A 13,491-nucleotide genomic window follows, 5' to 3' on the forward strand; every position below is an offset into this window, starting at 1 on the left:
CATCCCACAGTTTGAAACGGCAAGTGCTGTATACTAAAAGAAGTTCCTTCCCTATGGCACATGCCGTAAGGGTGCTGCAGAGTGTCTGATCATACAACACCTGCTGAGCCATGGATTTTATTTTAAAATTAAATAACAGTTGGGACTGGAAAGAGGACAAATGAGTGGATGCTGTGTCAGAATTCAACTGTTCTTGGAACATCCAAAAGAAGAAGCTGAAATTTTGGGGCAGATACTGTTAATTTTTGAGTATTACGGAGAGTTAGAGGCCATATGACAGGACATGCACAACTACAGAACAAGAAGTAGGAAAAGGCAACTATGCCAGTGTGACTCTAGAAGGTAGCAGAGAGCTGGGCTTCAGGGACTTAACTTGATTATTTCTGCCTGGTATATCAGGCATATTGTTTTTTCCAGTTATTAGTTGCTCAGTTGAAGAAAATGCATCTTCTGCGTTGGCCAGTGTAGATGCAAGTAAAAGGCATTGAAAAAATTGTCTGCAGTCTGATTTATTGGTTCCCAAACTTTGGTCCATAGTTAAATAATGGCCTACAAGGTCGCTTTAAGTGATCTGCAGCCAGTTTTTGGACCAGTGCCGCATGGTAAATCATGTAGTATTTTATTACAAAGATTTAAAGGTTAAAGGCTTTTGAGGGTGAGAAGCAGTGTCCCGAGTACTGCTACTCGAGTGGAGCAAGAGGAAAACTGAACTAGTTGGAGGAGACCAGGGAGGTTGAGCAGTCCCCTTTGATCCCTGAGAACAGGTTACAGTTCCTGTATACTGAAGTAAATTTGCTAAATCACTTGGTGTTTCTGCTGCAACAGGATTTCCTGGCCCAGAGTTATTTCTTTATAAAGCTCTGTCTCATTCCATTTTTTCACTGCTTGCTAAATGTACTTATCTGTAGAGGCACATAGGCATGTAATTCATTCTCCTGGGAAGATCCATTTTCCCCTCACTGCCAGACTACAGTCATTTTCCATCCATTTTGCTTTCTAAAAGCTACTCTCTTCTCTCTCCTTCATCAGTTACCTCACTAACATGGCTACTATTTCTCCTTTTTTTAAATTTTTATTAGGTGAGACAAGTGTTTGGGCAGTGGGCTTTAATGGCATCATCCAGGCATGGGTACAAAACACAGTGACGAGGGAGAGAATTAATCACCGCACTAAAATGATTAATGTTTTGTGTTGATCATTTTGCACCCCACCATTGCATTTCAACTAACAAGAGATTTCTGTCTTTGACCTACGTGCTTCAACTGTTTGTTAAGGTTTTGCCACACACTGTCATAATCACTAACAACTGCTTGGGTTTGAAGGTAATTGTGTTTATTTTCTGGTTCATGCTTCAGGAAAAATTAAAACTTGATGCTGAGAGGGAAAAACTAGAGAGGCTTCAGGAGCTTTACTCCGAGCAGAAGACGCAGCTTGATAATTGCCCTGAGTCCATGAGGGAACAATTACAGCAGCAGCTGAAGAGGGTCAGTAGCAAGTTTCAAGATTGCACTAACTTTTTTTTTCTGTTGATTTTTTTTTTTTTTTGAGTTAAGTGTAACATATTCTGTTTCAAGTATCCAGTGTCTGAACGTATTTGCAACTTATAATTGGTAATAGTCACGAGGGTTATGTTTTTTTGTGGAATGCTTGTAACAGATAATGTGTATGGTGGCAAACGAGTAGAGTGTGAATGGGCAGATTGGAAATCATTTTGTGTTGAATGTTTTTAAAGCTTTGGGCTACTTGCCTGTAACCAGCACCTTAGGCCTGCTGGGTGGAGTGGAAGCTGTCAGATGGATGGTGGAGCATCACTCTTTACCAGTGTGAGCAAAGGCAGGAATTGAACATTGGTCAGTGGTATCAGCCATTTTCCTGCTGCAATCGTTTGATCCTGTTGTGTACTCCTCCTTTGCAATGCTGTAAATGGCTGTCTCAGTGAAGCCATGGATAACTTCTTTTTTTCAGTATATAACTTAGCTGTTAGCCTGAACTGTGCTTTGAAAAATTCATTCTGAAGATTATACTACTTATTGTAATAGCTTTATTTTTTCCTAGACTTTCAACAGTTGCACATTGTTATAATAACCTTTGCATAAAGTCTAATTGCAAACTGATTTTGTTTTGTACTATTTGTAACCAAAAAAGCTACAATGTTGCCTGTGAAGGTACAGTTATTTTCTGTGGAAAGATTTTAGTATTCATTAATGTTAAGTGGGTTCTACAGCACATATAGTTAGCTTTAGTGGGGTGGGGGAATCATTTTCAAAGCATCAATACAGCAAGCTCAAGAGGCCATCTGAAAGTCAAACTCGATTTTTTAATTTTTTTTTATTTATTTTTTTCTGGCTTGGGTGTTTATATTAGAAATAAGGGCTGTAATAGCAGTGACCAAAAAAGGGCTTTTCTTCTTTGTAGGAAATATTCTTTAGATTTTGGTTTATTTGCAGAATTCTTTTTTTTTTTTTTTTTTTTTTTTTTTTAATTTTTATTCAAAGAGCGAAAAGTAAAAAATTCCAGCTTTGGAAATAACAATGTTAAATTCTTCTGCAGTAACTGAGAAGTTTGCTGGTTTTGAGACAGTTAAGTATTTTTGTAAGTTACCTTTAAAAAAAGAAAAAAGGCAGAATTATGCAGTATCTCATATATATTAAAAGGAAAGGAAGCTTTTCCTGTGCAGTCACATACTTGAAGGTATGTGAACATGAGAAGTTGCAGTATTGTTGCTGTGGCATGGAAGTAAATCCCTTCTCACTATCGACCACCAAGAAGCTTCTAGAAATCTGTTTAGTTAAATTCTTTTAATTTTTTGTTCCTTCCAAGTTGGCTTAATAATGATTTTGGATTTGAAAGTGGGACAAAACTTGAAATGTGCAGGTGTAGTTAAATGTCCAGTTAATTCTATTGCATATTATTCCCGCCCAACTGTAGCAAAAGTTAGCTGTGGCTGCTGTGGTGGAAGCAGTAGATTTTTATCACTGAATTAGTGTACCGTAGCGCTCAAATGGATATCCAGTGTGAGAGCAGTTATGAAATTACTGTAAGTATCATACCCAAAATAGAGAAAATATCTTTTTCCCCCCAAATAAGCCCGGTACAGGATTAAATACCTGAGTCTGCAGCAGGTTACGTTGTGCGACTACTGCCAACGCCGAAGGTGTGAAGGTGATGAATTCCCCTATTGCTTCACCTCTGGGACTTCAGTAACTTCGTGATTTGTGCCCCGGGGAGCGGGCAGCCAATTTCCCTGCAGCAGCTGGCTGCAAGGGGGGGTCTGGATTTCGGGCTGGCTTGGCAGCGGGCGGCTGGCACGCTCTGTGTGCTGCCCGGTGTCCGTCATGAATATACGCTCTCCCCATCGGGCATCAGAGACTGGTGAAAGGCACCGAGGAAGGGCTTGTGGAAGGCACTGAGGGAAAACATTCATCTTCCTGATGGCTTATTTAAGGTTAGTTAGCAGGATTCATCCTTCCCTGTTAGTATGAAAGCATCAAAGCTTGTTTGTTCTCGTGTGCCTGGGTTCACAGAGGTACGCGTAAATGGAGAATGAGAATAGATGCCAGGATTCCTGCAGAGATCTGAAAAGATGCTGTCCATTGCTAGGAAATACCTCACTCTTCAGATAAAATTCTCCTAATTTTCACAGATGATGTCGGCCCGTGGAGCTCCCGCCACATCCTGAAGTAAGGGCCAGGTTCTCTCCCATTGAATTTTCTCCAGTGCCATTACTGAAGTAATAGAGATGCAGGAGAAATTTATGGTTTGGAAATCCAATATGGAAACACTGTGTCTGTTGTTTGTTAATAGATTATAAATTACAATATGTGGATGTCAACGGTCTTCATAAAAAGGAGGGAGTACGCTTGCTACTTGGTTCGGGAAGCCATTGCCTACAGCAAGAAGGCAATCCTCCTACAAATCCTATGCTGCCGCGTAGGATCCTTGTGAGGGTTGCGGCAAGGACTCTGTGGGCACGTCTCGGAGCCAGATCTCGTGCCCCTGCCACTGTGCCCTGCTCCCGCAGGCTGCCCGGGGTCTCGGTCCCTGTGGGACTGCCTGGCTGGCGATCTGGCTGCAATGTGCCTGCAACCACTGGTAGAGCTACGCTACTGCCGTTTACCCTTTGGAGGGTTTTTAATTTGAAAATGGACTTGGTTTTGCATGAGGTATGTTTGTTTTTCCCCAGTGGGCACAGTGGTACAGAATGTGGTGAAGGTCTTGTTCCATAGCACATCCCACAAAGAACAGAGCGTTTTGTGGGCTCAGCTGGCTACCAGCTGCCTTTCTGGCTATCATTTGCCTTCTCTGAAGTCTGTTCTTCTACCTCAGTAGCAATTAACGTGGTATCAAATAGGCTGAATTTGTTGACTTTCATGGCACGGGCAAAGTCCTTCTGTTTGTTTTGAATACTGAAGATGGCTGACTGGTTTGAATGAAGCAGTTCTGTATAGTAGGTAAACTGCTTTCTTGTAATTTTTACCCCACGCCTTTGCTTTTGATATCTTCCCTCTCTCGTACAAGTGAAAGGCACATCTGGAGAATAATGGGAAGATATTGGTATTTCATATAGTAACCTGGATTCTTCAGTTTCTGCATCCCGTCTCTTTCCCTGGTACATCAGAAGCTGGTTTTGAATGCCTTTATAGAGACCTGTCTGCTTATCTCAGTCACTAACCTTTGCCCTAGGTCAAAATAAGAAAAGGAGTAAGTTTGCATTTCTCTAAAATAAAAAATTGCTTACAGGATGTAGGTTTTCTTGTGTAACAAGTTACGTACAATGAACCTATTCTAGAGAGCCTTAGCGTTTAGTAATACTGTGATTATGAAAAGCACCCTTTTCTTCAGAACTCTGGAACTTGCAAGTAGGAATTCATGTTATGAATACACAAAAGTTGCAGGAGAAAGATTATCACTCAGTTCTTGTGCTGAAAAGCACCATAAGTTTTATCTCATCATCCCTAAGCGGAAGGCAGGTGTGTTCTTATTTCTTGGGTCTTTTCTGCAGCATTCAACCTCTTTTTCCTGACAAAACCTGGCGTTGGTCCAGGGGAACGCATAAAAGCGGGCTGGTATCTTTTCTGAAGTAATACACCTACTGGCTAGGGTGGATGACTAGAGTCCTTAATTATGTGTTTGCACAGGGAGCAGTTGTCAGCACCAATTCGGTGGTCCACGATCAGCCTCTGGCTGAGCAACTTGCACGGTCGGACGTCACTGCTGAGGTGATGGCAGTGTGCTGATGGCACACAGCTCCACCTATCTTTTGTCTTATCTGACCCTATGTCTGTTAATAAAAACAGTTGCTGGTACTTGGGCTGGACCTGAAGAAATTCTAACTGCAGTTCAGACTCCTTCGTTTGAGTGTGTATTCCCGTAATTAGTTAATTCAGTGTGCAGTTCTCCAGTGTCACTGGGATGATGCTTTCTGTCCTTTTTGGTTGGTAAGTAGATGCTCTCCCAGTTTGGCATGTGACAACCTCACCAAATGGGTTCAGGCTTTGGTGGTGTCACAGCTAGGCTACAGCAGAGTGATCTGCCCGGCCAGGGTACCCTCGGTGCTTAGGATGCTCCAGCTTGCTCTGAACACTGCAAAACAGCTTCCTCAATGTACAGGTGCTTCATCTTTCTCAGCTGGGGGAGACAGACAGTAGGAGTGATGCAGAAAGCAACATCAGGATAATGATTAGCCCTATTTGCTCTCTTATTATGACAGTAGGTCATTAAAAGCATTGAGCTCCTTTTGAACGTGTTGTATGGGTTACATAAATACTGTTTTATACTGATTTTTGTGTTTGTTTGTTTGTTTGTAAATATCTCTGCATGATTACTTCTTTCTTTTTTTTTTTTTGCTTAAGGATGCTGATCTTTTGGACATAGAAAGCAAACACTTTGAAGATTTGGAATTTCAGCAACTTGAACATGAAAGCAGGTTAGATGAAGAGAAAGAAAATCTGACACAACAGCTCCTGCGTGAAGTAGCTGAATATCAGCGCAGCATTGTCAGTAGAAAGGTAAAAGCACTAACACTCGCTTCATTTGTTCTTTGTTGTTGAGCATAAAGAAGATGAAATGGAGCTACAACCTGCCCATCTGTAACAAACAATGCAAAACTTTTCTCTTTGAAAAAAGCTTCTGAAGCAGAGTGAAGATGATAGCCCAGTAACATCCCACACAGATCAAATTACGCACTTCTCCAAAAGGAAATAAATAAATAAAATTCCATGCCCTGTTTGTATATTGGCATATGCAAATTAAACCCTTTAATTTGCTACAAAAAGTACCAAAGCGTTGTTTTTTCTTCTTTAAGAAAGGAGATTTGTACACTTTGGACAAAACTACAGTTGTTTTATGATCATGATTGATGTTGATGTTAGATGATTTTGTTAAAATAATAATAGAACATCAAATTAAAAGAACATCAAATTAAAGAAGTGCCTTAATTTTTAAGATCAGTTGTAAAGGTCCTATCTCAACCAATTAAATACCAGTTTTGCAGAGATCAGAAGTTGCATCTCTACACCAGTTCTGTTCAGTATATAGATGCTAGTCACCATATTTTCAAAGAATATGTGCAATTGTTCTTTTGTCTCTGGAATAAATTCTCTTTACTGTCTAAGTCTTGTTTAATTATCTCCTTCAGAGCAGTGAGCTGTCTTGTAAAAACTTCTTTTCCTACTGCTTCACTCATATGAATGAGTGAACTCTTATGAATAGGATCCTTGCTGCAGGTTGTCTTGTGCTTTGAAAATAAAACATGTAAATTGTGATTATTTTCTTTTTATATTAGGAAAAGATTTCTGCTCTCAAAAAACAAGCCAATCATATTGTCCAACAAGCACAAAGAGAACAAGATCATTTTGTAAAAGAGAAAAACAACTTAATAATGATGCTGCAAAGGGTAAGTATTTATTGTCTTTCAGATATTTTTAGCGTGTAACAACAGAGCATTTCATAGAATAAAAGAACATAGAGCACAAGAAAAGCATCAGTTGTGTAGAAGCTAGCAAGTATGTAATAATGTGATAGACACTGTTTGTCTCCATTAACCTTTAAAAAAAAAATCTTTTGTAATTAATCAGCAGATTTCCTAAGAGAAAATGCTAGTGGCATTTGGTAATCAAGAGGGTTTTAGAGGTGCCCCCCTTCCAGAGGACTCAACCAGAGGCACCCACGTGGGTGCTGAAGCTAGAAGCCTGTGTTCCCTGTGTGGCTGCTGGAGCTGTGCACAGAGAGCTCAGATTTTTGCCTTGTAATAGCCCATGCTAGGCCACAAGATGACCTACTTAACATCAGCTAACATCTGGTTAATGAGAAACTGGCATGAACCCTTTGCATCCATTTTATGTTTTGCTTTTAATCGTGAGAGAAATCATGTTTAGTTCATTAAGAAGAATCAGCATTTTCAAAATGCTGAAGGAAGACCTGTTTGGTTTGTCTCTAGTTATTAAGTAAGATCTTTCACTAGCTTTTTGTTCTGTACTTCCATTTTTTTGTTCAGTTCTGCTGTAAATGGATGAAGTTGAGGCTCTGCTATGCAGTTTCTAGCCTTCCATCTGAGGATGTTTCTTTACACGGTTAAGAAAATGGCAAGCATTTATTTTCACTACATGGCTGTTGGTATTTAACATAAAATGTCTGTTTTTAACAGGAAAAAGAGAACCTCTGTAATCTGGAAAAGAAATATTCCACGCTTTCCGGAGGAAAGGGATTTCCTGTCAGTCCCAATAGTCTAAAAGAGGTAAAGAGATTCACTGCTTTTGACTTTACCATAAGTAACTTTTAATAACACTTCCTACAAAAGCATTTTAGTATTTAGTGAAATCCTATTCATGTAAAATTTTTTGAGATGTGATGAAATTACTGTGTAAAGCTATTCATAGAAGTCCAAATGCATGCGTGAGCAAAAATAGCTTCTCGTGACATTTTCCCAGATGTGACTGGTATCTCCTTAATCTCTCGCTCTGGAAAAATGATCGGTTTTATGTGTGGGGTGCGTGTGTCTAATTTTCTCAAAATAGACAATTAAACTTCATTGAAGTGAAGAAGAATGAGGTCCAGGAATAACTGTTCAAGTACAAATACAGTTCAGTCTTATTTTTGCACTGTAGATTTTATCATTGCCTCCCCTCCCTTTATTCTAAGGCTCTGCAGTAGAGCATGACTACTGTATATTTTGATCTTTTTAAAAAGCATTGAATTGAAGACTTCAAGCTATTGTGGCTGTGAGATACCTATTAAGCTATTTATTTAACTGTTTTGAATAGTTAGAGTAGGTGTCAAGTATTTTTTGCTGAAAAAAAGTGAGTTAGTTTGTGTAATGCACGATGAGACCCAGAACTTACCTCAGATGTCAAGACTTCATGGGTTTGAGGTTACTGCTTTAAGCCTCAAGGTCCTTGAGCAAAGTCAGCGTAAGGTAAGCAACAGCCCATTGCAAAGATTCAGTTAGCATGTACGATATTAACATTAACTCCGCATATTAATCTTCTTGACTTGACTTGATGAATCTGCAAATTGCAGATAAACATGAAGGTGTAACTGGAGAAGCGGAAAATCTAGCATTTAAAATACACTGACAGGTATCTATGGCTGCTTCATTAACTTCTGCTTAAGAGGTCTGACTGGACTTGCTGGATCTGCTTGTATTGAAGCCCTGAACAAGGTCTGCCACATCTAATGACGTAGGCTTCACTGTGTGAAGTTGGGCTCTTGACGTCTAAAGCAACCACGTGTCTTTTCAGCACCTGGGAAATGGCATCTTGCTTATTTGGCCTCCCAAGTTCCTGGTGAACCTGGGTGGCCTCCAGCACATGCCAGGAGGGCTGAGCGCTCTTCCTCACTGCAAGCCATGCTGCAGATGCTTAGACTTTCAGTGTCCTAGGTTGTGTTCTGACCTGGACATCTGACCTCCCACCAGGACATCTGGCAAGTCTAAGCTTCATTTTTTTCATTTTGAGATGGATCTGTTCATTGTCTCACTGAAGAGTGGGTGCTATCTCTGATTTGGATCTTCATATCCACATAATGGTTTGTTTAATCACAGATATTTCAAAATGCAACTACATTAAGTGAGCCTGACACTCCTTTTATTGAAACGGATTATTCAGCAGCATCATTCTGATCACAGTAGTGAAGTCAGTTAGGACTTACTCCAAGGCAAATGAGAGAAGGAACGGCATGCGTTTTCTGTTTCGCGCTCAGTGTCCCCATAGGCTCTGTCCTATAAAAGAAATGCCTTTCCTTGCCAGATGTTATGTTTGTCTCAGTCCAGTTTAATTTTTCTCTGACTGCTCCAGCACCTTTAAAAATCAGGCACCAAATGGTACACAGGCTTAAAGAGACCGCCTGCACACAGAAGTTAATTTCACCATGCGGTTGCTCACCTATCAGTCGAGTCTGCAGTCCAACATTTCCCAGCCCCTCCTCACAAAAGCACACATTTTTAACTCTCTTCCATTCATCGTGAAGCTTAGTCCCTGCATGCATAGCAATAGAGTAACATGACCTCACGTAGAGAGGCAGGATGCTTATCCCAGTACTTAAATAAGTGAGGAAAATCAATGCTGTTTAAAAGTTCAGCGTTGACAAAATGGCTTGATGCCTACACTGACTTGAAACCATTTATTTAATCTAATGTAATAGGGGCCTGAGTTAATGCACGGCACAGTCGTTTGGTTGGTTGCTTTTTTAACCCCATGGTGAATCCTCATTGGAGTTGTGAGTCTGAATTGAGTGTTTTTCATATAATGGTGAAAGTACTTTTATCCTCTATAAAAATTAATACGATATTGCATTCATAGACTTGCCAAATTTTGGTTACTGATATACTACTTCTACAAGATGGTTAAGCAAGTTTTATGTTTATTCTTACTGGACTCTATTTTACTGTAATATGGCCATGTATTTTGAGAGGTAAACTTTAGTATCTTACCCAATCTCCTTCTCATTTAATAGTTCATCAAATAATATCACAGTTAAGATTTGCCTCCTATTTCTGGAGTGTTGTGTTCACAGTATGGTACTTGGTTTTCCAGAATTGTGTATCTGCTTGAAATGACTGATAAAATACCTTGAAAATTATGCTAATAGGGTGTAGGGTTGGTATTTTTTTCAGCTTGCCTTCTATGATCATTGCTAAATTTATGCATTTTTAAAAAGAAGAAATACTATAGCAGTCTGTGGCTTCTCTTACTGATTTGCTGAAGTATACATACTGGCATGTCCGTGTGCTGGTACAGTAATAGAAACATGGGCACTTCAACATCTTCCAAACTTAAAAGCAGCTTGCCATCTTGATTTAAAAAATAAGCATATTACTATCTCATTTTTATGATATTGCTTCAATGGTGATTTATTCTTCCTTTTGCATAGCCTTGTTTTTTATGGACAAGAAGTTAGGACATTTGACTTTTTACAGTCTGGCATCCTATACACCATGGATTAGAATTCGTATTTTATTTTTTAGATCACAATTATTCAGTTAACACCAAAACACATGCAATAATTGTATTCTGCTGTTACATCTCAAATCTGGCTCCATAAATCTTCTCTGCAGGCAGAAGCACACTCTGATGTCCGTGCCTTTCCTCAGTCCATCACCTCCTGTATGATTGTTTAAAATAAAATAAATAAAAAATCAAATTGTAATGGCTATGGGGCTGTCATAGCCAGCAACTAAGCACCACGCAGCGCTCACTCAATCCCCTCCCCATCCAGTGGGATGGGGGAGAGAATCAGAAGGAAAATGGTAAAACTTGAGGGTTAAGATAAGAAAAGATTAATTGAACAGAAAAGACGACAATAATAATGCTAACAATAACAATACTAAAATGACAATGATAATAAAAGGATTGGAATATACAAAACAAGTGATGCACAATGCAGTTGCTCGCTACTCACCAACCAATGCCCAGTTAGTTCCTGACCAGCGATCCCCCAGGCCAACTCCCCCCAGTTTATATACTGGGCATGATTTCCCATGGTATGGAATATCCCTTTGGCCAGTTTGGGTCAGCTGTCCTGGCTGTGTTCCCTCCTAACTTTCTTGTGCCCCTCCAGCCTTCTCGCTGGCTGGGCATGAGAAGCTGAAAAATCCTTGACTTTAGTCTAACCACTACTGAGCAACACCTGAAAACATCAGTGTGTTATCAACATTCTTCTCATACTGAACCCAACACATAGCACCGTACCAGCTACTAGAAGGAAAATTAACTCTATCCCAGCCAAAATGAGGACAGAGGCTAATGATAACAGCATCTTACCTGAGTCTCCTGGTAACACCTAAAAGTTAGAAGCAACTTCCAGACAATGCAAATGGAAGTTGTTGTGTCAGCATAATTTATAGAGTACCAATGGCTTGTTCTTATGTAAGTTCTTCTCAGTTCCATTAGTCATTTGGTTTACTCAAACTAGTATAATAGTTAGGCAAGAAACAAATCAGGGTAGGTTATTTTATTTAAACATGGACCAAAAAAAAAAAAAAGAAATAAAAAGATGGGTGAATAAGATTTGTTCTTCCTTTTCCCCCAGTCTGCTTTCCCAAGAAAGAGCTACATCATTTCTAAAGGGTATTTACATTTTAGTAAAGTCTTTTGGTCACTTAATGTACATTTGCTTTTTGATTACACAAATGTTTTTGGAATTAAATGAAGAACAATTTTCAGAATCCAAGGATTTAACATTTGAAAACCTTGATGGTAATTTTATTTTATTTATGATTATTTCAATGATAACAAATATTTGGCTGTATCACTCTAAACTAACTTTCATCGTACTGGATACATTAATACTCTTGCACGTCTTTTGGCTTTTGCTCCTTTTAACTTCTGAATTCCTCCTTTTAGGGCTATATCAGTGTAAGTGAAATTAGTGAGCTGTATGGCAATTCCACGAATATATCCCTTTCCACTCAGCCCCCCACAGATGCTGAAGCAGTTGCCACTGAGCCTTCCACGGCTGTGCTGACGAGCCAGCCACAAAATAAAGAGGTTTGTTTGAGAGACATTTCCCTTTGTTTGCATTGTTCTTTCATGGCTGCCTTTTTATTTTCTTTTTTTTTAATTTCATTTTTTGGTAATTCAACATGTAACAAATTGACCCTAAGGCAAACTGCTGTCTGACAGTTACCAAGTCAGATAACAGTTTAATAGTAAAGCTGAAGGACTGCTCCAATTGTAAAATGTCTTTGATGATGTAGATGGGACTTTGAAGGCCAAAAAACCTGAATGCTTATGACCCAAGCAGCAATAAGTGACAATCTTTGCATGTCAAACACTAGAATGTAATGCACCTTTGGTAAACGGTCTGTGGACACACTTAGTCATTACTTGATCAATGGTGCTTAGGAGTTCATTTTTGTGTTGTTTTTTTTTTCTTTTTCTGTGAGGTGGTAGAAGTATATCTTGAATATTTGTGGGAGACGGGTAGCTTCTACGTATCTTAGCTATTCCAGAGTCTGTCCAGTCTGTATCTTCTAGCTTACTCTGTCTTTTCGTCATCCTTTGTGATTTTTTTGCCTTTGTAATGACGATAGCAAATTTTGAATAAATCCCCTTTTAAAGGAATGGAATAAACTTATGAATGTAAGCCTTTGTGTTGTAAAAAAGCAGCAACTGGTTTAGAATTTGGCATTTCTGTGCTGCTTCTGGTAGTTCAATATGCCTTGAGAGTTGCAATACAACACATCTCCTTTCCTGCTAAATGCTCCAACAAACACAGTGCTAAAACTGCAGCTTGTATGTGCCGTATCTTTTGAGCAATTCCAAAAAGAAAACTCTGTGTGTAATTTCTCTTTTTTCTATAAAGCTAAGATCACCTCTCTGTTCTGGATTTGTATTTCCTCACTCTCTTTCTCCTCGCTCTATTGCTCAACTTCCATCAGTCCATTGGCCTGAGGTCATGGCTACTCATGTAGACCCTATTCCTTTATCTGATACACCTCCACCTCTGCCAGCTAAGAAACACCGCAGGCAACAACAGGTAACAGATGCAAAGCTGATACCTTGGGATTATTTTCTTTGTTTGTTTTTGTTATGGTGGCCATGAAGTTGATTTACATGTGAAGTTTATAGAATGATACGATGGATCATAAGTTGTTTGTGCTTGCAGAGTGTTGCACTGAAAGGCCCTGCTCGTTTAAAAATCAACACAATGCATTACAGAATGTTAGTGAACAAAAATTCTCCTTATATAAACAATCCAGAGGCAAATACTAATATTTAGGAGCCATTGTAACTCTCAGAAGACTTGCAGCAATGAAGTACAAGTGGCTACATTTGAAATCGTAAATTATTTTTTCACTTATATTTGAACAATGCCTCTGAAAGTTGTATTGGTTTTAAGCCACCAATTTATTAGAATAACTTGAAAATAAATGTTTTTCTTTGTAATTGGATTCCACTTGTACACTAGACTTGAGTTTTAAAAACAAAAAGTAGGTAGAGGGACAGGTACACAAAATGCACACATGAATTTAATGCATTTTCTTAATCAGCA

At 39.2% G+C, this 13,491-nt stretch overlaps 1 protein-coding gene across 5 annotated transcripts in view; it reads left to right on the forward strand.

Annotated features, from left to right (window-relative positions):
• PHLDB2 (pleckstrin homology like domain family B member 2) overlaps positions 1–13,491 on the forward strand; it is a 71,469-nt gene that overhangs the window by 37,602 nt on the left and 20,376 nt on the right. Inside the window, exons 7-12 of one of the 5 annotated variants that reach the window (XM_049824268.1) lie at positions 1,356–1,484; positions 5,853–6,008; positions 6,785–6,895; positions 7,646–7,735; positions 11,841–11,984; positions 12,802–12,975. In XM_049824268.1, the coding sequence (XP_049680225.1) occupies positions 1,356–1,484; positions 5,853–6,008; positions 6,785–6,895; positions 7,646–7,735; positions 11,841–11,984; positions 12,802–12,975 (804 nt within the window). The remainder of the gene's footprint in view (positions 1–1,355; positions 1,485–5,852; positions 6,009–6,784; positions 6,896–7,645; positions 7,736–11,840; positions 11,985–12,801; positions 12,976–13,491) is intronic. The other 4 variants (XM_049824269.1, XM_049824270.1, XM_049824271.1 and 1 more) reach the window with 4 other exon arrangements.

Source organism: Accipiter gentilis, chromosome 21, assembly GCF_929443795.1.
Source record: "Accipiter gentilis chromosome 21, bAccGen1.1, whole genome shotgun sequence".
Taxonomy (NCBI): Eukaryota; Metazoa; Chordata; class Aves; order Accipitriformes; family Accipitridae; genus Astur; species Astur gentilis.